At 30.7% G+C, this 24,597-nt stretch overlaps 3 protein-coding genes across 5 annotated transcripts in view; 2 read left to right on the top strand and 1 right to left on the bottom strand.

Annotated features, from left to right (window-relative positions):
- Positions 1 to 36: 36 nt before the first annotated feature.
- On the bottom strand, positions 37 to 19,714 carry LOC110999884 (putative peptidyl-prolyl cis-trans isomerase dodo). 3 transcript variants are annotated; one of them, XM_022269154.2, is made up of 6 exons: positions 19,535 to 19,714; positions 5,420 to 5,438; positions 3,634 to 3,756; positions 1,834 to 1,873; positions 1,349 to 1,552; positions 37 to 593 (listed from the first exon to the last, which is right to left on the bottom strand). In XM_022269154.2, the coding sequence occupies exons 2-6, from the start codon at positions 5,420 to 5,422 to the stop codon at positions 394 to 396; spliced, it is 570 nt and encodes a 189-aa protein (XP_022124846.2). In that variant the 5' UTR covers positions 5,423 to 5,438; positions 19,535 to 19,714; the 3' UTR covers positions 37 to 393. The 3 variants fall into 3 exon arrangements, 2 of the variants coding, with proteins under 2 accessions (XP_022124846.2, XP_022124847.1); XR_006750283.1 differs by lacking the exons at positions 37 to 593; positions 1,349 to 1,552; positions 1,834 to 1,873; positions 3,634 to 3,756; positions 5,420 to 5,438 and adding exons at positions 17,852 to 18,676; positions 18,733 to 19,262 and having other exon boundaries at positions 19,535 to 19,705; XM_022269155.2 differs by lacking the exons at positions 37 to 593; positions 1,349 to 1,552; positions 1,834 to 1,873; positions 3,634 to 3,756; positions 5,420 to 5,438 and adding an exon at positions 17,852 to 19,262 and having other exon boundaries at positions 19,535 to 19,705.
- On the top strand, positions 11,247 to 17,657 carry LOC110999883. Its single transcript, XM_022269153.2, has 2 exons — positions 11,247 to 11,324; positions 16,203 to 17,657. Exon 2 carries the CDS (start codon positions 16,207 to 16,209, stop codon positions 17,221 to 17,223), a length of 1,017 nt encoding a protein of 338 aa, XP_022124845.2. The 5' UTR covers positions 11,247 to 11,324; positions 16,203 to 16,206; the 3' UTR covers positions 17,224 to 17,657.
- A 1,207-nt stretch (positions 19,715 to 20,921) lies between the features above and the next one.
- Positions 20,922 to 24,597, top strand: part of LOC110994699 (tachykinins) — a 50,264-nt gene continuing 46,588 nt past the window's right edge. The window contains exon 1 of the mRNA XM_045628574.1: positions 20,922 to 21,001. The gene's annotated coding sequence lies outside the window, so the exon portion shown is untranslated. The remainder of the gene's footprint in view (positions 21,002 to 24,597) is intronic.

Consider the following 24,597-nt stretch of genomic DNA (forward strand, 5'->3'; position numbering starts at 1 on the left):
TTATATCTTCAAATTTATATTGAATAAAAAATTATGTATATTGAATACAAGTATTTATTGCAAGTAAAGGGTTTATTTTTACAATACTTTTAACGATGTAAAACAAACTTAAAATACTGACCAATATATTAAAATACAATAAATAAAACGTTGAATTAAGGCCGCAAATAAAAATGAAAATTTATAGGAATTACCTAGAGTACCCCTTGCACATATTTCTTGTGTGCTTCATGTGTTTTCTATTAACAGAGTGGTCTGGAAGAAATCGCTAATTAGGGGAAGCCGCTTGTTACGTGTGAATAAATAATAAAAATAAATATTCATAGTTTCAAAAAGAATAAATAACATGAGAGTTAAGTTAAGTTAGTAGAGTCAAGTTAGAAAAGTCCTTTTTTATTCAAAATCTATATCATTCATTTTATTATAAGCAGTTTTGAGTTCGTGTAATAGATCTTTGACTAGAGTCTTATCTATGAGCAGTTCTGTCGTGATATGATTACCAGAAAAAACCTCTTCAGACATTAAGGTTAATTGCACTGTGTCCACAGTTCCCTCTGGTCCAGGCTGTGTGGAGACGCCCGTCATTTTATTAACTAAAAAGAAAAAACATAATTTACTATAAGTACAAATAAATATAAATAGTTTTGTCTGTGGAGTTATTTTCCATGTAATGTTCCATGGTAACAATAAAACATTAATTTTAATCTGAAAGAATAATACAAGAGTATGTTGTATTATTCTTTTATGTTGAGAGTATGTTGTATTATTTGGAAAAATAATCAGTAACAAAAATATTCTATATTATATTAGGTTTCAGGCAATCGTTGACTGAAACTGTATATCATCCCAACACTTAAGGTGGACGGTGTTCTTGCGTCGACGCTTTATATAGCAACTAAGATACAATTTAAAAAACGTGAAATAAATCTAGGAAAGGTATGAAAACAACACGCCGCAAGGATTCTTAGCATCGATGCGCTATTGGGAGAGGCAGACCTTGGTTGATATTCATAACTAATCATCATGGATTGTTGTATTGATAAATACGGGGCCGAACAAATAAGGATTGGTCTTTAGGTTTGTAGATAGATGATTGGATGTAAAAGTAAAATATTACTTAATTCTAATAATAGGTAACCATATAAAAGGTAGGAAATTAACGTAAAGAAATCCTCGGAACAATGAGGTCGCTCCGAGAAGCCTGCGAAGTGCCCTGCTTCTGTGCTTTTGGAAGGAGTAAGCTGGCTTAGTTAGCCTGGACTTCACGCACAACGGACCAAATAAGAGTGTAATTGCGGAAAAGGAGTCCCCCACATACATACATACAATAATAGGTAACCAAACTTACTTATAAAGCCGTTACTCTTAATATTAGCCTCATAAGCATCTCGAGTGTTATCAGCCGCTTCAGCCAGTGATGCTGCGTGTGCTCTTGGCACGCCAAGCACCAATAAATCACGAGCCAGTTGCACACCGGTGCATGCGCATCTGTGGGCTTGACGTAACGTCCATCGTAGTACTGCAGCAGCGCGTGCGCATTCTTCACGAGACGCTTTAATATTTAGTCAAATATTAGTTATATTTTACTTTTTTTTTCCCTTTGGCTCTAACACTATATTTTACTTAATGACGAGTTAAGTATGAGTGAATGAAATCTAAGGAAAAAGTAGTCTTATTGGTTAGGGGCACGAATTTATTGATTTCTGTGTCCATAGACAACGCATTTTCTAGTTTAACTATAGTAAGTATGTATTCCATAGATCAAAAGCATGACCATATTTTACACTTTTCTAAAATTTTGCTAAAGAATGGTTTCAAATAATAAATACTTACATAGATTAGTGTCCTTTAGAATATCCATGATACCATCATCCTGAAAATTTTCATAAAGTATAGGCATTATATATATTAGGCACATACTTAGACTCACAATCATAGGTTTGTTAAAAAACATCGGTTGCCCGCCGTAAGACATGCGATATGTTGCCGGAGTTTTATTAGTTTTAAATTTACTGTACATAAGACTTTTTATGTATTTACATTTAATATAATACAAAATTTAAAGATATTTTTAAATGTCTAATATTTCAGCTTTCATAAATAACTATACTTAAATACTCATTGTTCCAATATATAAAAAAATGAGTTAAAATACAAATATTTATAAATCATATTTGAAATAGTGTTTTATACATATTTAGGTAGTACATTTTGTTCTAATGCGAATGCGATACTTACATAGTTTTTTCGCTTCCCTTTGTAAGATAAACTAATAACGAAAAAACGTCCATAAAAGAATCGTAAGAAATATTTATGTATCTACGCTTCATGGAAAATAATGGTTTCAGATTGGTATCTGTGTACTGTGATCTTAAAACGTAGCTATTTTCAAGTCAATCCTTTTCTGATCGAATTTCGAACAAGATTTAATTTTCATATTCCCTTATTAAGGGTTAAAAACAAATATCTTATAGTTTTACAGTATAAAGTAAATCTTTATATTTTATTCGCCGTTAAGCCATTAAATATATCTCGAAAAATCGGCTTGGATATGAAATTCGAGTTTCCGAAGCCAATTCCCCCCTCGCAAGGACGACTTTAATATTTTGAGTAAAACAAAACTCATAAACTCACTCAGAACGTGATAAAAATGTAAAACAAACTTAAAATATTGATTAAAATACAATAAATAAAACGTTACATTAAGACCGCAAATAAAAATGAAATTTTGTAGGTACTATTACCTACAGTATATAGAAGTAGGTACTATTACTTTCATATATTATATATATTAATAACCTCTGTTTTAAACTTATCAATCACTGGTTCCGGTACTTTCTACGTGATTTTCAATCTAGTTTGCTATAGATTAATTCGTGAGTAATTAATCTTTTGCACAGACCGAATTGAAGTTTATCAATCGTCTTGGAACTTCAAAACTTTGCTAAAGCCTGTTTGCATTAAAAATAAAATATAATGTTGGTGAAGAAAGACTAGTTACTTTTCACATACGTTTCAGAACTAAATTATTTTGAAGTTGATTGAAATCCTTGATCGTACGACATAATTATTTGTAAATTAAACATAACCATAATCAATAAATCTATCTACTAAAATATTTTAGTAGATAGATTTATGACATTGGAAGCATGACCTGATTGGGAATGGGGTTTAGATAAGATGTGAAGGTAAAGGTATAATAATAATAATCTTTATTTCTTCTCTCACATATACACACAAGGTTATAATGATTAGGTACGTATGTATAATTGTATATATGTATAGGTATGTATGAAAGCAACGTGTAAGTACGTGTATAAATGTTCCAGGGAACTTTTTTCATTGAAAATAAAAATAAAAAGGATTTATAATATTTTATTTAAGAGCCCATAAACATTTTTTAAAGGGTTTTTGTTTCAAGTGAGTTTTTATACGAGCTAGATCTGCTTTGTACAAACTAAAATAGACGTTCAATATTTATTTATACATCCCGTAATTTATTCACTGCATTAAGATATTATTTAGAAGGCAACTTAACAATATTATATCAGTCTTGATAATAAGACCCAAACAACTGTACGAGCTGTTAATGCTTTGTTATATGTAAACATAGGTTAAGCAAATAGTACTTACAGGCTGTTCGTCCACTATGTGATGCAGAAGATTCCTAAACAGTGGTGACGGTAGACTGCTTAGAGCATGTAGACCAGCTAGCGCCCACAGCGGACAGTCTCCGTCAGAGCAGAACTTAAATTTCTGGAATTGTGAAATTTATTTGTTAAATCAATTCGACTTATGGTCCTTTAAATTTATTTCTGCCAATGAGAGGGAGCGGCGTTATGACTTGCCATGAGGTGAGCATTCTGCCCGTTGGGCTCCTGTTACATTAATAAATCAGGACATTGATTTTTAAACTACTCATTTATATATGTTTCTTATATGGAAGCACAAGCATATCTATGGTCCTAACAGGAAAGAGGTAAATGACATATATACATTTCTTTATGAACCGCTTTGAAAGATTTAGGGCCTGTTTCACAATGTATGGATAAAGTGCCAAATAGCTATGCAACACATAAATTATTCGAAAGATAAAAGTTCCAAATAAGATACTTCGAATTTCATGACGTATAGCGCTATCTGACAGTCGTGAAACGCAATAATACTATTTATCCTACCAATAAGTAACAAATAGCTTATTTGGAACTTATCCAGACATTGTGAAACAGGCCCTTAATATCCTATTAAGCTCAAGTCAAATTATAGTATTATTGATAATATCATTAATAATTAATTGAGATTAAAAAATAATTACGATATTATAATGTTATAAATGTCACATAATATATCTTCTAATAAAAACAACCGACACCCACGTTTTGACCTTTGATATTAGAAAATTTCTCTTCACGCTAGTTAAGTTCGGTGGCGGTTTGAGGTAGGTATGTTCAAATGTATGTTAAATGAAACTTTTTGTTTGAAGGTAGGTTCAACTGGCTTTAATCGTTTACAGCATGAGCTTAGAACTAACGTAAAATTAGGGGGGTTGCGAAGCTGGTTTAAGAAAAAAACAATTTGGCTTATTTAAAGGGTCTTTAATATAAGTGAAATGTTAATAGTTGTGTATATTATCCGAAACGATAATGTCATATTACAATTTGTAAGTGTGGGAATAACTAAAAAACTAAACTAATTTGGTTTACGCTTCTTATTACTTACTACAATATATACCTCCATTTAACTTAATGTTAGGTTACATAACTCGCTCCTAAAATATTTTATTCGACATTACTTTAATAGTGATCAGCCTTCTGAATTTCTTTTAACTTTATTATTATTCATCAGACCTCCGGATATACAACTACTTTACAGCAACAGTAATTATAGAGAAACATTATTTATAAAAGAAAAGACACCTGTCTAATTGATACCTCTGTGCTCTGATTCAGATAGATAAAACCCTAAGAGTGTTCGCATATGAAAAAAATCCGAAGGAGGCTTTGAATTTTGCGTGTATCCGTGGCGTCCTTTCAAAACGGTGGTAATCGTAGGAAAATAGCTGATAACTCGTTCTTAAAATTCTGTTGTTAGGGGTATATTTTACAAATAAAAATGTGCATTACTTACCATAATTTCATACACGTTCGTTCACGACTATACGTTTTTAATAATAATTTGACTAACATAGTTATACCCTAACAAAACTTATTAGGACATTCTAGACAGTTTTAACAAATAAAAACAAAACTATTAATTCTTCCAATAGCCAAAGCCTATTTAGGTATTGCTGGCATTTTTCCTATGGTAGGCGACCATTTTGTGCCTTCTATCCTGAAGCAATTCTTCAAAATTGAACCGTCGACTACATATTGTTAGTCCACGCTAAATTCTATCATCTACTAAAGAGAAACCATCTTACCATTTTGAAGCCGCAAGATCTGTAACAAGAAGATATAACATTAACATTGGAATGATCAAGTGTACTCGTTATTGAACATTGCACGGGACATAAACTTTTATCACATCATTTTAAAGGATAATACGAGTTAGATAGATATTTGAAGGGTTCTATAGCTGTTGCAATTTCCCAATTACTCGAAAATCAACAAAACAATAAGTTAATATGTTAATAAATTTCTGGTAACTTCTTAATTCTTAATCTTTTTAGTAAAATCTTCTAGTAAAATCCTAACGTCCATATCTCCAGAAGCCGAAGAAGGACCTGAGAAACAAAACCCACATCGAGTCAAGCTTCTTCAAGTAATGATTCAATTCATGATATTAATATTGTTTCTATAGTAGGAAGTATAATTACAAAGAATAAACTATTCTATGCAATTACTACTTACATTATAAATACTTTTAGTACAATCTCTTAGATTCTAAAATAAGATTTGATTTAAAGTAATAAATAATATCACTAACATTCAACTTGAAGTATTTTGGTCGTACATAATAATCGCAAAAGCTTACGCGTAACAAAGAACTATTTTTAATAACCAATATGAGCTGGTTTGTTGGCTGATCTATCCTTATGCTCAAGACTTTATCATTTTTTCCATATTTTTTTATTAATTCATTCATCTACACTTATCAAGAGAAATAAATCTTTATACTTTCCTATAAACCCACAGTTTACGCTAAATCATGAGGTGCTTATATTCGAACAAGATTTAGAGGTAGGAGCTTCGATCCTTGGCTATCACCAATGGACTTTCATTCAATGTGCACATTTATCATTCGCTGAACGGAGAAGGAAATCGGCTTGCCTTAGACCCAAATATTATACGGCGTATGTCAGGCACAAGCGGCTGATAATCTTGCCTATTAGATTGTGATCATGAAACATACAGAAATCTTATGCCCAGACCTAAAATGGTTGTAGCATCATTTATTTTTTTATATAAGAAAATAGTATTGTAATTTTACTGATAATTTGTTATTTCCTTTTTTAAATAATTAGTTTATAATTTACCATGGGTCAGTGGATAAAGTAGAACATTAAGCTGAGGTGTGAGTTTGCGTCACAAAATACGTCTAAATAATAATGGTTAATATTAAATGACAAGTCATATCCCTGGCGTCCCATAGCTGTTTACGATCATGGTGCAATAACAACTGCTTTTACGTAATTATTCTACAAATGAATAATACAATTTTGGGAAATGGTTTCACCCACTTCTACGATGAATTATAAGTAAAATTATTTAATTTTTTTTGTGTTTTTGATTCAAATACGAAAAGTATTTCCTAACTAATTTAGGGTATTTTAAGAAAAGAGCGCCAACCAATTCTTAATAGGCTGGCTACGCACTAGAGAGCCTGTGAATATATATTAAAATAAATAAATATTTATATATATTAAAAAACACAACTGTGTTTGTTAGTATTGATTTAGCAGTAGTAAGTTTAATAGATAATAGATTGATACAGAGTAGTTTTGGTATCACTATTCCGTACCGATCTGCACCCGTAGGTACTTTTGCAACTTCCATTAGGGATATCCCGTCGTTTTTGTATACAAGTTCGATGTAGTTGTTCCAATATCCGTAGAGCTTTTAGTTTCGTAGGGAAATGCGTTACGCATACCCACCCTCCCGCGGCACGGTTGCCTGTGAAGGGTTATGTGGGACTCGCCACTGTGCATACCCACTAAAACCCCACGAAGCCACCAACAATCGCCCGAGGCAGGACACGGTAACTTAGAATATCCGTAGAGCTAACGCAAACTTGGAATCGTATATTACAAAAACTTATTAATGGGATCGGTATCGCTGTTGGAAATTTCAGAGAAAGTGCAGCTATGCCTAACTGATGACAATCTCGCATTTAATATTTATTTCTATTTTTTTTTAGACTGATAACAATTAATTATTGTTTACTTCATACTTACGTTGTAGGAATTTCTTCGTCTTTACAATTATTACGGAAATGACTCTAATTAAAAAAAAAACTATTTTTTAATATTACAGTATTTATACCCGTTCCTTGATTACATTGTTTAAGAGAGACCACATGACAAGTACATATTGCCATTGATTAAGTAATGCATAGTCTAATTTGATTCAGAGAAGTTTACATATATACGAAATTAAAATAACTTTTTTATATCTCTTATATGGTCTTTGATATGCCTGTGTATTTTAATCAATATAAGATGTCAGCCTAGCCGTATCACGCATGTTTTCATTCAATTTACCGACCGGACCCAGGTGTTTGCGCTCCAAACTGCTTACTTATCATCTGTTAAGAGCATTTTTACGGGCCAATATAGATAGTCTCTTCAATTGTTATTGATGACACATTTTCGACTTGCATACACTAATGAATACATACACTAAATACTCAAGCGTGACTTCTAGAAGTCACGAACTTAACCGGCCATATTAAATACACGAAAAAATCAAAGAATTCTTTGTTCAAAGAGCTATTGACCACAAGATTATCTGTGCCTTGGTGTGTATTTTTAAATATGTGGCTTAGGTTAAAAATATTTGGAAAAATTCCATGTGAATTACAAACATTTTAAAGTTTTGACAGTTGTGACCATAATACAATAGAATATGGAATGATGCTAAGCAATACTGTGTCTAGGTATTATTCTAGTAAAAATCTTCAATACTCCAAAATCGACGCAGGCTTTTCAGGCATCGTCGTGATACTACATTGTATATTAAAATATGATAAAATATTTTTTTTTATGAATAGGGGGCAAACGGGCAGGTGGCTCATCTGATATTAAGTGATTCCGCCGCCCATGGACACTCTCGATGCTAGAGGGCGATGCGAGTGCGTTGCCGACCTTAAAAGAATTTGTACGCTCTTTTCTTGAAGGACCCTAAGTCGAATTGGTAATAAAAGCAATCTAAGCTTGACCCATTAATAGTTGCGTCTTTGGACCATCAATAAATAATATATAGAAGTGATCAGCTATACAAATCAGGCTGATAATAAATGTTTAGGTTTAAACTGTCCACCTTACGTCTTCTCTTAAGTAACAATGGGAGTATCGGAAATACTGATCATTTCTCCTCAATAAACATGAATTCATCTCAATTTGTTTCGAATTCCATTTCTAATAAGAACGTACTGCATTACGTAATTAAAAGCTATAATTTGTTTTCGTTATATCGTGATTTCTTTATTACTTAAGATGTCACATGGAACATGGTGTAATGGTTGCAGCTCCTTACAAACATTGTGTAAAAAAATAGCCGATTAAAAAGAGTGGCGGAGAGTTTATTGCCAGTGCTTCTCTTCCGTTTTACGCCCTTGATTTGAGAACTGGCAGTAAATGTAAAATTAGATTCATTTAATGTAAATTATTGATTGGCATATATTATCGAAATTAAATATAAATTCTTAATTAACAAATTTGCTTTTTTAGGAACCTTTATTTACTAGTTTAGTTAAATGATAGTGTTCTGCTTATTATTTGTTATATATAATATTAAACCAAAACGAAAGCCAAGAAAACCGCATGTACATGAAACTTTCTTGGAATAATAATTATCCCAAAAATAATACAAAAACATTACGCCATGTAACTTTTAGCATTTATATAAGCGTGAACCCTCTTCCCAGTAATTAGTATGTTTTGAATAAATAAAGTAAAAAGGGTAAGAAAATATTGCTCTCCACTAGATTACAAAAACGAATAATATGGCATTAATTTAAAATAATTAATTTATTCATTAATTTTATAATAAGTAATATTTTTAGAAATTTCGGCAACGATTTAAAAATAATATACTAGCGCAAATGCATATTATGTTTATAATTGACGCAGTTTTGAAGTTATATACTCTGAATACAGTAATTATCTCAAGTATATATAATATAGTATCGTATAGTATAATATACCATCGTGTAGTATAATATACCATCTAGTTAAGGATTTAAATCATAAACAAAACGATTTCTTTGCGTACGGTGTTAATAACCTAAAAATATCTAAACAGATAGTTATGAAACAACACTATATTTCCGCATTGACGAGCTTATAAAATTGAAAGAAAACAACATCCTTGCACCTAATGAATATGAATCGAAAGATAGTTTCTCGCGATCGCGCCACAAATTGCCCCACAATGCAACAGTTGCTCATATTACCGACAGCAAACAAAGAATCGAACACCTTCATTGATACTCGTAATATTTACGTACGCCATTACGCATATTTTAAAATTAACGAAATAAAATGACTTATATATACACCTTTCTAACAATATATATCATTTATTGTCCTCTGATTTCTGAGTCTAAGTCTTGCCGGTTCCCTTAATCGCACAGGCAAGTTAACACTTGCATCTTAGAGTTGATAAAAGGGTCTGGTACTAGTGCTGGGCAGGCTGCTTCTAATTAATTTGCTATATTTGTTTTAAATATTGTAGAATTGTTTGATGATTTGTTTTTTTTTAAAAGAGTACCGAGAGTTTTTTACGCCGGCTTTTTCTCTCGGCCAACACCCTCTGTCTTCTTTGCCGATGAGTAGGGATGCCAACAGGTTCGAATTTAATGACGTCAAATAAGTGATACCATGATGATCTTATGTTCCAAAATAAACGTATATTTTAACCTAAATTTATTATAAAGAAAATAGGAAAGATTTAAGTATTAACAACTGTCACTGTCATTCATACATCACAAACTGACATTTTCCTATTATTTATATGTAATAAAATTGAGTCGTTTTATTTGCAATTTAATTTAAAGTATTTTATTTAGGTCGTAATATAAATCTTTTTCATTATTTTTTTCATCATTTGATCATTAATCATTGTGATAATATTAATGAGAGGGTGACGTCCAACTTATGTGATCCAACCAACAGTTATTGTTATGGGAATCTAACATGCTATAACTATATGTAAATCATAGTCAATTCGTTAGGGAAATATAGTCACATAAACTATTTCAATAGTTTAAAACGACCCACACTGACTAAAGACAAATATTATAATTGAAAGAACACAGTGCATATTTCCTTTGATTCAAAGTAAGTTTTAACTCCGTCGGGATATTGACATAATGTACTCGGAAAGTGTACTTTAAAAGCATCCATATTTTAGAGAAGGAATGAAATTCTAGGTCAAGTTTTTTTATAACATGAGGCAAACGGGCAGGAGGCTTACCAGAGTTTATATGATGGACACTCAATTTGCCCACTTTACTCACTAAGACTCACAAGTGCGTTGCCGGTCTTTTGAGAATTAGTATGTACTTATGAACGACTCTAAGTCGTATTTCGTAAGTATTTGATAATACTATTATATTCAATTATTAAAAAATGGTTGTAGCTAAAATCGACTTTTGATATACTGAAGTAATGTAAATAATTGAATGGAATAAGATTTTTACTATATAAAGGAATTAAATATTAAGAAAGACGATAATTGTAAAAAATATAATTTTGAAAAAATCTATTTAAACTTATGAAACAGTAATTAATACCAGTGAATGTTATGAATCAATGTTTTATTATTATTTAGAATTGAACTAATTAAAACTGTTTATTTATCTCAAATATACCTATATAACTTATAAAAACACACCTTATTCAAATAACGATTTTCCAACCAATTGAATTATGTATTACACAAACAAAACACTCAAACTATTCATACTAGAAATGCAAATTTAAATTTTCATACAAATCTAACCACGAATTAATCGCCTGTTACGCTGACGCTACTAAGACTCATGGATCTATAAAAGAGATGGCAGAGAAAACTCACCACCATATACCAAAGCATCGTTGTAGAGTGAGCACTGTCCAAAATAATAGACCTACATGAATCATACAGTGGATAACGATAAATAAGGTAAGTGCTTTTCAATATTATTTTTTTAAATCGATAAATTGCAAGTAATGTCGAATAAATGAACAACAACCGGAAACACGAACGAATAACGAAGATAAGATTTGCGTTTAATATAATATAATATATGTTTAATATTAATAATTATAAAATAATAATTTTAATTAAACAATATATTTGGTTATCTTTAATTTGATTATGAAGTACCAATAAATAGTGTTATTTTAATTAATAAATATAATTTAAATAACATATATTATATAATAATAATTTACTTCTAAATTAAATGAAAAAAGTTTATTGCGCTGCATTGTGATAACTATTAGCCATCAGCGTTTCATGTTAGAATGTTAGTTTAAAAATTTTATTCATCTGATAGAAAAATATCCATTTATTTTTATTATTTCAAGACACTTGGTCACAAGTAACATATTGAAGTAATGTAAATTAAAAACAATTTCATAAAAATAAAACATTAACGGTTCAATGTTAACTGTCTCTATTTTAACTACACCTAAATCGCGAGTGCTACGGTGCTACGACATTCATTCGATGTTGTTTTGATAATCATTAAAATACTGGCGACAAAAATCAAATATATTTTATTCTTTTTTTTTTAAATTTTTGTTTTTAATACGAATCAAAGAGTCACAGAAAAGATGATTAAAACACCACTATTATGCCTAATTGTATAAAAATAAAACAATTAATTTGGTCTGAGTTTTTATAAGAGCATGCGTTTATTTCTTGGATACAATAATAAATTCGTTAATTCAAATAACATTTAGTTATTATAATCTTTTATAAAGTATGTACGTAGATCTGTAAAATTCGTTCCGTTTTTGAATACACTTAAAAATTTGACGAGTTTTTTAATGTAAATCGATATAATTAATCTTAGCAGTTTTGAACTTCACGAAAGACTAGGCAGAAGTGTATTTTTGAATATTTAGATAATGCAGTTGAGGCACCGTAGTTCAACCAATTTCTATTAATTTTTAGAACTAAGCCTGGAAACAGAGTCTACATTTTAGAAACTGGGAAAATTACATAAAATAAAACTATTAAATAAGAAAAAATTAACGCTTGGCATGCTTACTATGTACAAATAAAAGTGTAGTCAAGATCTTTTTAAGGTTCTATTCGATATCTATACATAAATGTATCATAGTTGAGGCATTTTGCAAAAGCTTCTGTGTTGTCGAAAGCTGTTGTCCAGTTAGTTATTTTCATTGTACTTTCGATTTAAACTTCACATATCGCTGAAGCATCAATCATGAAAAAATTCTGTTTACTATCGGAAAATTTACACACGGTCCAATCACATCACAATCAGTAGTACCAAAAGCATGAATAGGAAATTAAGCATATACCAAATCTCTCATTTAAAATATAACTCAAAATCAAAATACGCGTAAACCCGATATTCTCCTAATTAAAGTTTACACACGATGTTCCAAATATATTGTTTTACAACTTAATTCCATGTTTTCGTAAACTCTTTGACTTTTGAATAAACATGGCTATGTTTGATGTTTGTGTTTTATAAATTAGGAATTTTGTGTATCGTAGGAATATATGTTTAGTGGATCCAAGTTCATATTAAGTTTTAATTTATATGTACAATACATCTAAACTAATTAAATCACTATCGATTTTAATAATAATAATCTTCAAATAATTTCATAACACAAGCACATAACTAACCAACTCTAAATTTTCTCGCTAAGTGAATGTAATTCTTTGAGAAATAATTAAAATCTTTGAACCGAACTTGTAGCCTCCATTGGTAAAAAATGTTAAATCAGGGTAGGAAGAAAGGTATATGAAGTATGCGGACAAAGGCTACAGTCTACCTTGTCATACCCCGGGCGATTGCTGGTGGCACCCTGGCGTTTTAATGAGTATGAACCACCATAACCTTAGACCACAAGGCATCTTGACGTGGGAACGTAACGAATTTCCGTCAAAAACAAGGGCTGTATATTCATACAGAAATTTGCAGAAACGGCAATCGGCAATGTAGAGTGATCGAGACATTAAATATGTGTGTCTTAAGTTTGAGAATGAGACCGTAGATATATAGAAACATATTTCCTCAAAAAGATGTTGTGCTAATAACTAGTCCAGCGAGGTAAGGAATAGATTACAAAGCTATAAATAATTATGCATAGAAAGGACAACTTTTAGAGAACGCGCGGCTCAACACTCTCTGAAATATTATTACTCATATATTGTATTAGCAACAGTAAGGGTCTGTTTCACAATGACCGGATAAGTTCCAAATAAGCTATTTATTACTTATTGGTAGGATAAACAGTATTTTTGCATTTCACGACAGTCAGATAGCGCTATTCGTCATGAAACGAAGTGTCTTATTTAGAACTTTTATCTATCGAATAATTTATGTGTTGCATAGCAATTTGGTACTATCCATACATTGTGAAACAGGCCCTAAATATCCTTCTTAGGCGCATTACAAAGTTTTTTCTAATGATTGACTGATATACTCCCGCTGTATTGTGTATTTAGAGGTAGTAAATGAGCAAATACATTTTGCGGTTTATCACTTCCTAACTAGCCGAACCACAATTGATGTTCAAGTGCAAATGCAAACCAGACCGCTTCTAGATTAACTTCCTTAGTGCTACTACTGAAAAGGGAGATATACGATAGTAAATAGTGTAATGTTTCAAGACATCAGTGACTCAATAATTCATTCATTATAAAACTAAAGCCGTGGCTAATTAGTTAATTTTCTTGTATAATTAGGTAATTTTCTTGGAGGTTCTTGATAAGAGAAAAAAAGAAATATAATGTTTAAGTGTTGGTAGGGACAGTATGTTTATACTTACCAACAATAAAAAGAAGCACTGCATCTGCCATTAGTGAATTCTTTGGGTAAAGTATAAATTCATATTATATTCCTTTATCAGCTTAAGGTAATTTCTGTGTCACTAAAATAACTTCATAAATATTATAAAGGCATGTGTATTCTAAAAACTACGCCCATGTCAGCTGTTATTCCAGTTACCTATTTTGTTTTAAGATTTTAAGTTAATTAGAAGTAAAAGTAAAATTACTTTATTGGAACTATGTTCACTTGTGAACGTCAATATGTAATAATCAATAAATAAATATACATTTCCTGGTAAAACCCAAGTCAGGCCAGTAGAGCTGGCGAAAAGAACTGGTAAGAAACCCTACGCTTTTTTAATTCTAACTTATGGTTCACAATGTATAGACGAATGAAGTACAACCTAATAAAACTTAAAAACAAAGTCACAGAGACTGCTTACATTTCAAAGTAAAACGTACTTAGTAATTCATAATTAGAAGTATGAATATATGAAATTTCCTGTAAATGCTACACAGACGATGCAATAATATTATTTTAGTAAAGTTTTCCCTAGACAAAGTTCTGTTAACTGTGAACTTTCTTTATTACCATTTTGGTTCTTTTGTAAAATATGTTTCGAACTTCCTGAGCATTTAGTTAAAAACTTGAATTTAGGGCTCAAAATAAAATAAATTTTGATAGAAAACCAAAATATGTTTATCTATGTGACGATAAATCAGCTTCGCATAACCCACTTCCTCTTACGACCTCATTTTTTTTAATGAGTTACAATTGAAGCTAAAATTTCAAACAACAATATTGACGTTTTGAAATATGTATATGAAGTACTTTAATATAAAGATTCCTACGTTCGTTAACATGAAAAGGCTTACGGCACTTAATAAAATTAATTGCGGTCCAACTAAAGGGTGAACCGATCTGAGCTATTACAACCATCAATATTTACTGAGGACGACAAAAGAAAAACTTCAAAGAATTGCATGAAACAATATTGTTCTATCGGCGAGAAATTTTCGTTTCATTGAATTTAGATGATTAAAGTACTTGACTTAAATTTTTCATTTTATCAATACGTATTATAAGATCCTATGAACCTACAAGAATCGAGTTTCAATCGGGGAGATCAAATATCTTTATGTAAGAACTTAATACGAACGGACGCTGGGCAAAGACTTAACTAATGTTAATTACTTGTCTTATATGAGTATTACGTAGTTATTGACCTTAATATTTTTGTATTTTAAAATATTCCTGAGAAACCAGCCAACAAAGGTGGCTGACGCTACGATGCAAATTTAATTTTTCTTAAGATAAAAGTTTGATTACAAATTTAGTGCTACAAAGGATCTTTTACAACTTTACATAATCGAGAAAGATACTTGCGAGCCTTCTAGCCATGTGAAAGTTCACGGGCATACAGTATCACTTAACATCTGATGAGCCTCTTATGATATATATAAAAATTACATAATTTAATGCCGTAAAATAAATATGGACATAATCTGAATGATAATAACCTTACGATATATATTTCGTTTGTTCAGGAGTCAATTGAGTACACTGAGATTAATAGCTGTAATTTAGAACACCTAGTAAATTGTTTTAATTATAATTATCGTCATATGTTTACAATTATCATTAATAATATTGGTCATTTATATCTAAGCGAATATACACGATCCAAGAGAAGATTTGGCAACTTGCTGCGATTGGAGTAAAAACCTTCGAAGTTGTCGAAAAAATCAAACAGAGAGATATCTAACATCGCAGTAAAAATATTATTCTTTTGCTCGCATAACTCACGTAGAAAACTTTTTGTTATCTTTATCATATCATAATATTCTATGTTTAAACGATGAGAAATACATAGCTTTGGATAACTAAAAAAATATTTAATAATTTAAAGTACACAACGATAACAATTTAAATAATTTTCTATGTTTAGCACAAATTAATAGGATTTTCGGTCAGATTTTATAGTATTTAACAAACTCAACATACATATTTAAAATCTTTTTCAGGATCATGACACATTATTGGATTATCATCACCATCTCATGGATTGGTTCAGCCAGCCTACAGTACATCAACTCAGCTGGGATGGATGGAGAAACTTTTATGGACCCCTTAGACTCTAGTGTCCACTTTCCTCCTCTACCTTACGTGAACTACTTCAACTACCCTTCGAGAAACGACTACGAAACGATACAAAATGATGAAAATGTTGATCACAGCGAGTTTTACCCACGAAACCACGATCAAACAGACGTTCAAAGAAAACGACGCACAGTTGACGATCAAAGCGGCCCAGGAGAACCCTGGAAACCTAATCTTGTTGATCTAGACAAAACACTTTACATACGCAACGATGATAAAACCAACCCATTCATTATTAAAGGATTATCTGGAAGGCTAGAAGAAAATGCTACTGATTTAATCGATTCCATAGAGAAAAGAAGCTTTAGCCCCTGGGGTGGAAAAAGGGATGGCATCGAGCATATGTGGACCTGGAAACGGTCTCAAGCCATAAGGGAACCCAGTATGCCGAAGCGAGTTCGTTTCAGTCCCTGGGGAGGAAAGCGAAGTGGACAAATGATTTACAAACCAGGTTCAAAAGCGTCGAAGGTCATTTTTTCAACCTCAGTACCAGAATTAACTCGAATCGTATCTAACTATTCACCTAAAGGAAGATTGGATTTGGCCGGGTTTCAGATCGTCCCATCACTCGACAAGCGACACCCAATCAAAATACTCGCTCTTAGTACTCAATTTGACGAAAAAACTGCTAAGGACGCACTTCCTTTCAATACATTTATGGAAAACCTCCCGAAATACTTTAAATTGGGGCATCCCTATTTAGACGTAAATTTAAAGAAAGATGGTAAGAGGAAAGTTAAATTTAGTGCGTGGGGTGGAAAGAGATCCCCTCCTATCATTGGACCTATTTGGACACCAGCAGCGCAGAACGTGAAGGATTCAACTTTGGATAGCATTGTATTGATTCGAAATCGTGAAAATGAAGATGTATCAAAGAGTTATTAAAGCGGCACCAAAGACAACTGGCACTCCTGAACTCCTAATAACAAGATATTTTAACGTTTAATTATTAGTCTTAAAAAGTTAAACTGTGAAATCATTATACCTACTTGTGAAAACAATTAATAAGTATAAAAGATTTTTCAATTATGTACCAAATTAAGTCATATAAAAAAATTTAATGTAACGTTTTAATATTCAGGAGAAAAAATTGTCTTCGGCAAAGGCTGGGTTTGCCGAAGGCAAGAACTGATGCGACTGTGTGTAAACTTTTGCTATAGTCAATTTGTGATGTCCTTTTGCCTAAATTACGTTTATCTATGTTACCAAATATTATCTATTCGCAAATTGTTAGTAATAAAACAGTATTAAATTAACCAGGTTTGTTTTGCTTCCTATCCAACTGTCCGATGTTTGTATAAAGATGCAACTGATTGTAGAAAATATTTTTGTATAATATAATAAGTTAATTAGGAATGTATAAGTTCTTTAATGAACAAAATTCAGTAATTATTTTACTGGCAATCAAAATAATTATTGTGCCATCACTTGGTAAAGAATCAATTAGGATTGTTATTACCGTATTAATGTTGTTGTTGCATTTGTTTATAGATTACTTAAATAAAATACACAATTCCTCTACATGAAATTTATTAAATCAATACACTTAACATCTTAAAATTATTATTTTATCGAATCACAAAACAGATGGCGCCACTACTCAGTTACAGTATGAAATTCAATAGTGTATACAATTTTAAACATTACAATATGACTTTAAGATATTCAGTTTTAGTTACGAATATGATGTAAGCCAATATTTTAGACTAATATTTCTAATAGAGTAATGGTGCCAACTGTAATTAAAGTACAACATTAAATTTTCAAGCATTTCCTTGAAAAGTCAAAAACCAGCTTACATTTACAAAAACAGTAGAAAAACTTTGGCTACTTTCAATTAATCTTTTTACATGCTTAGGATTCAATATTTAGATAATATTGAATACCTAGATATTAGACGGTGTTTAATGAAACTACCAAATTAATTGTTTTAAAATGTTATAAATGTAGCCATATCCTTTCTGAAACTTATAATATTCAAAGAACTTAACTAATGTAGCAACATTTAACTTAAAATATAACATTAAAGTGATTCCTAACTATGCATACATACACATACATTAAGAACCTCCTATATCCTAAGATACAACTTTTGTTGCACACATTTTGTGATCCTATACTATTTCTATATTCACGTGAATACAAAAGGTTGGGCTGGAATACATGTTATTTTCCTCTAGTACAAGTTTTAAAATATTATAGTCACTCAAACCCATATAAAACACTTAAGACATGTTTCTTGAAAATAATGAAAACTAAAAAAATTTAATTATATTTGCGGCTTATATATAGAGTTCTGAGCAGGCTGATTATTAACCTTACAAAATATATTTCATAACTACTTTATAATATTACATGTATAAAGCTATAATGCAATAATAGTTTTATACATAACTTTATTTTAAAATGTCATTCTTAACATTACAAAATTACAAGATAATTTTAAGACAAACTAAGCAGTTCGGAGAATGATATGAACTCCAGAGTCAGTTTCAACAGGCTTGCTGAGCTGACCAATTTTTAGCTTGTAAGCCTCTTCTTCAAATGGCTTCTGCATCTGTCCTCGACCAAACAGACCAAGATCACCACCACGCTTAGCTGAAGAACAATCAGAATACTTTGAAGCAATATCAACAAATGTTGCTTCTTCTGCAACAATTTGCTTCCTATATCCCTTTAGGATTTCCAGAGCCTCTTCTTTACTACGAGTGATGTTTTCTTCACGCCACGAGGAGGGGCGACGGCTACCCGCATGTTTAACAAGAATGTGGCTGCATCTGACTTCACCTGGGTCGGCAGGGGCATCAGGCCGTTCCCACTGGGACTTCTTTGTATAAGTGTTGAGAAAATAAGCCATACCTGTTGATCGGCTTTTCCTCATCTCCCATCCTTCGGGCAAAGGTCCATCTTTGTCATTGGGCATTCTGGAATATGTTGGAGCACTGGTTACACACACAATAATTTACACAACACTTAACCATCGATTTTAACGCGTAGTAGGGTTAGGTTCAAAACAATGTTATAATAAAACCGCAAAGTTATCTTAATAAGCATGTAACTGAAGTATATTTAACAGGAATTAAAATTTAGAAAGTACAATAACGATAACGCGTTAACAGTTTGGATGCTTGTTTCCCGGTGTAGCTAATGCTAAGTTGTGGTTAAGTATACTATTTACAAAACTATTTTTACTCACCTTATTGAGCGCTATGGTAAGAAGATTAAGTAATAAAGTATAGGGTTCACACTAAGATTCTAGATCACTTGTTTCATTAAATTAAATTATAATCATTTCTAAATTCTACAATGAAACAAAAAGGGAAGTACTAGCGCCACCCACCAAACTCCAAGAAATAAATGTCAATTGTCAAACACGTTTTTGATTCTGACTGTCAGACCATGCCCTGGCAGGTTTATAATAATTAATAATATACTATATAACGACAAATGACTTTTAGTAAGCATTGTCATTCCTTGTGGTTGAAAATATTTTATTAAAGAAGATTAATAAAACATTCTAAACTTTGAACATATTAAAGATATTTTCGCCATGTTTGGTCATTTCATTAGTGTATAGAGCTCTCTATTGTTGATATTTGGTAACATTATAACAAAATTTTCAAGTTGTGATCATAGTACTTAATGCAGTCACTAGATGTCCATTGATGTTAAATTATTATATATTATCATCATTCTATTCGCATCCGATCTTCATTTAGTTTTACTATCGCAGCTTAGAAGTATAAATGTTGTTGTTTAATAAACGAATAAACTTTCCTCTATTCATTTGAATGTTGTCTTGAGCGGGTTCAGTCCATTTCCCACGATTCCGTAGAATTCTGGAATAAATATACGTACGTATAAGCGGCTATGGTTAATAGACTTCAGCTTGCTCTGAAGGCAAATGATTATAAGAAGAGAATAAATAATGATTAATGGGAAACACCTCAAAACATCATCTTAATTATTACCAGGGGGCACAAAATATTTTGATTTATGATTATAGTTAAACGATTCTAATTTATATCTTAAAAAAATAAAATAATATATTCTATTATTCGTAATAATAAAATTTTAAATTTATATTATTACGAATAATAGAATATGAACTCTAGAAACGATATATATGATGCGTGGCTAGCAGCTAGTAATTTATTTCATTATTCAAATAACCTATGTAAGTAAATATATCACTTCTCAAGAATTTTACTGGTGTTAGACACTGTAGTAAATTATTTTATATCCACTCCTTGCTGTGTTAAATGATTGAAATGTGCAAGGCTTTTTTTATAAACCACCTTGAACGAATAATAAACAACATACAAGAAAACAAGACAATAAAATTAGAACTTTATATACGACGTAATGTACTTTGGTGAATTATTGGAACTGTAAATAATATGCACTCACTTTAATAACATGATAAATGTAAACCTAGCCTTACCAAACGACATGAAAAGCGTATTAAAGTTTTTAAGTGTTTCCCCTTTAACGTGATTGGTTGATGGTAACTTGCGGAGGCGATGGAGGCCTCTGATTGGCCAAATTTGCACGTAAGTAGAAGAGTTTTCGCGCGCTCTCCAGCAGTTGAAGATTTTCCCGCGCGCCAGTGCGGCTTACGTTTTGGTATAAAGTTATGATATAGTACGAAGTGACTTATAAGGTAAGTTTATTTATGCTTTAACAAAAATTATTTCTATTTATTTCTGATATTGGCTCGGAAGACATGTGAAATATATTTATTAAAGTATTATAGAATAAAAATCAGATTATTAAATTAAATAAAAATATACGCTAAGGGTGAAAAGAAAGTCAGCGTTAGTAAAATTAGAAGTACAATTAGTAGGTTAAAGGAATTTTATTTTTAGACAGAAGAAGTAATTTAATATACCATATTTTGATTTATTTCTATTTTTAAAATCAGAATATATGAAATGTTACAACCGAATTGTAAATTAAGCAGTTAAAAATACGTTAGGTTCTAGACGTTCTTTTTTTAAAATTTTATTGTAACTCTACGGGTAAAAATATAATTTTATGCCTCGTTTAATATATTTCGTTCTATATTAATTTAATAGTAACACAGTATACAAAATATTATTCTCGTGCGGAATATCGCCAAACCATTTGGTATATTTAATAATAAAATAAATTTTGTAAATAATAAATTTATTCAAAAAAGTAAAATACGATGAATTAAAAAAACGATCCTGATTTATGCTGGCAGCATATTCTCGTTCTAATTCGATATTTAAATATGCTGTGTGAGAAAAAAATCAGCTCTGAGGACACCAGTACTGTCCACTAGGAGCCTAGCCAAAATCTTATCAACGCATGGGTTCATGTTCTCAATTTTTCTACAAAAGGAACAATATTGAAGTTGGAAATTGTCTTTTACCGTTTTTTAATTACGTTATCATGCATTTTTAATATACCAGATATTTGTAGGTGTTGCACTAGAATATCGACTAATCAATATAAAGTAATGCATTTTTATAAGAAAATTATCCATAAGGAAAGACAAATAACACATATTCATGTGTTAAATATTTTCTAAAGCTACGGCGTGGGCCTCGTTCATGTATTTAAATGCTGAATTTTTAACACAAATTTTCTAAAGGTAATTAATGGATAAAAAAATATTTACATATATACTTAACGAATAGGGTTATAACTTATAATGAACAAAATTATAACATATAGATATAAAACATGTTGTATGTATATAGATGGAATATAATATGATGAATTGTTAACCTAAGTCTACGCAGTGATTTTTTTATAAAAAAAAAATTTATTATTATTTTTAAACATTAAGACTTGAAAACTAACCGAACTTATACATAGTTATGATATTTAAAAAATGTATTTTTTTTAAGTACATATACATTCCAATGTGTAAGATTTGGAAACCCTTTTTAGTAAAAGGGTATATAATTTAATCACATCTTTTATTTTATTTATTTTTGTTTTTGATTTTTTAACTGTTACCAATATGTTTATAAACGTATAACAGTTAATAAAAAAAATAGTTTATGAAGGAATTAAAAACAATAGTTTTCGAACTCTAGTTATTCTTAGTAAAAGTTATTTTTTTTAATTTGCTAAAAAATTATTTTTAGCAAATCCGTGCTTCTAATTTTTAAGCTTAGGTTAGCCTAAGTTTTTTACTCGTTCAATATTGAAGTCATAAAATATTTTTTTTTGGTGGCCTACTTTATTCATCATGAGAGTAAGTATTTATAAGTAGATGATAATATCTGCCTTGCGTCATAACAAATAGTTAGGAACCGGGGTGTACTTTTTTGTGAAGAAAAAAAACATGAAAATCTAAGGACAATTAAGTAACGTACTGTCAGAATAATTAAGAATTACTTGTCATGGATGACCTTTTATTTCAAGAGCTGTGTTGGCCTGGTTGTGTCAGCGTGCGAATTATCCCTGAGGTCGTAAGTTTGAATTCCAGCTATGCACCTATATGTCTTTGTGGTCAATGAACACTCGTTCGCACTGTATAAGAAATGGACATGGCTCAGACAAACTCGATACTGACACGCGGTCAGGTACAGAAGGCTGAACACTTACTTGTCTATATGAAAAAAATAATTCATCATGAAGATCAGAAGACTTAAAAGTATGCCACTGATTTTTTAAAGCTTTTTCGGAAATATCTTCGAATTTTGTATAATACTGTATAATACTAACCGGGGTAATAAAAATTCAAAGATCACCTGTAAAATGCAAAACAAACAATAAACAGATTAAATTTAATACTTATAGAATAATTGCTAGTCTAATCATGCATTATATGTGATAATTGGCGAAATAAACAATGAATTTTGTTGGTAACAAAATTATTTGTATCGAATGACAACAATTAACACGTAATGAAGCGTATAATTAATTAAAACACAACAACTTGTGTTTAAATTCATCCGTTTTTTTGTTATCATTAAACCAATTAATTGAGGGAGACATTTTGTTATTACTATAAGACAGTGATGGTTTAAAATTGAAATGTTTTTACTTCATTTAAGTTGGTGAAAGCTTTTGTTTTTTTTAGCAACCTCCTAGTTTCAAACAAATACATTTAAAACCACTTTAGATTTGACGGCATCGTTGCAACCGGTTAAAAAAAATTAGGTAGTGTGTGTTTATGGAAAACCTTATAAATTTATGGATAGCATTTTTCAGTGATTTTATAGAAAACTGGTGGATCTGACAGACAAAACTTAAAACTTTAATTATGTAATTGTCAAACCATTCTCGAATCTCGAACAAAAAGCCGCCATTTAGTAGAATTACAAACACACCCACAGAATATTTATAAATCCTCGATTAATTTATTCGTAAAAAATTATTATTTTAATATATGGTTATGAGTCCCGTTGCTACGCCCACGTAGAGTTCGTATTTTTTGGAAACATATTTTGTTATCTCTTTAATCATAATAACCAATATCACTGATATTTAAGTCAATTAACATACTGAATTTAAAAGTTTACTCGGGGATCAGCTGCCTACGAGTATTATATATAGTTTTGTTTAGTTACGGGCAGGTTAATTTAGAATATGTTAGTTTTACACTTCACTTTAAGTCAAATAGTGAAATAAAGAACTAAAGAGAATTAGTTAGAAGTAGGAATCATGTGATTCTTGCATTATTCTACTGTTATACGTTACACAGAAAGTAGATATTATAATAACGGAATTACGCGTCTGTATCGCGTACCAATTATAAAAAAGGCTAAATAGGTCTGTCATTAAACTTTAAAGTAAAACATTAAATATAGGATATAAATTATAACAGCAAAGATTTGGCAATACCATAATAACCAACGAGGCATACTTCGATATATTCACGAAATTCAAACATTCTTGTCGTACTGAATGCGGTTATTTCGTTATGTATCTATGTCTATATCTATGTATATGTCGTATAGTATTGTCACGGTCACGTGACTAGTTGGCAACTAAAATCGCATATAGAAAATTAAAATAGTAAATTATATTGTCATACAAGAAGTATGGGTTTTTACTTAATGGACCTCAAACTTCTTTAAGGTCGAGTTATTACCGCCTTTAAAGTATATATAGCTTACCTATGGTTAGCTAACATATTAAAACTGATTAAAAACACTGCAGCCGAAAATTCATGCTTCACCCGAAATCGAACCGATAAAACCTATACTGACGTAAATTAAACAAACAGAATATAGTCTAAACTACATTTAAATTAACAAAATAGTATTGAAATGA

Source organism: Pieris rapae, chromosome 6 (genome assembly GCF_905147795.1).
Source record: "Pieris rapae chromosome 6, ilPieRapa1.1, whole genome shotgun sequence".
Lineage (NCBI taxonomy): Eukaryota > Metazoa > Arthropoda > Insecta > Lepidoptera > Pieridae > Pieris > Pieris rapae.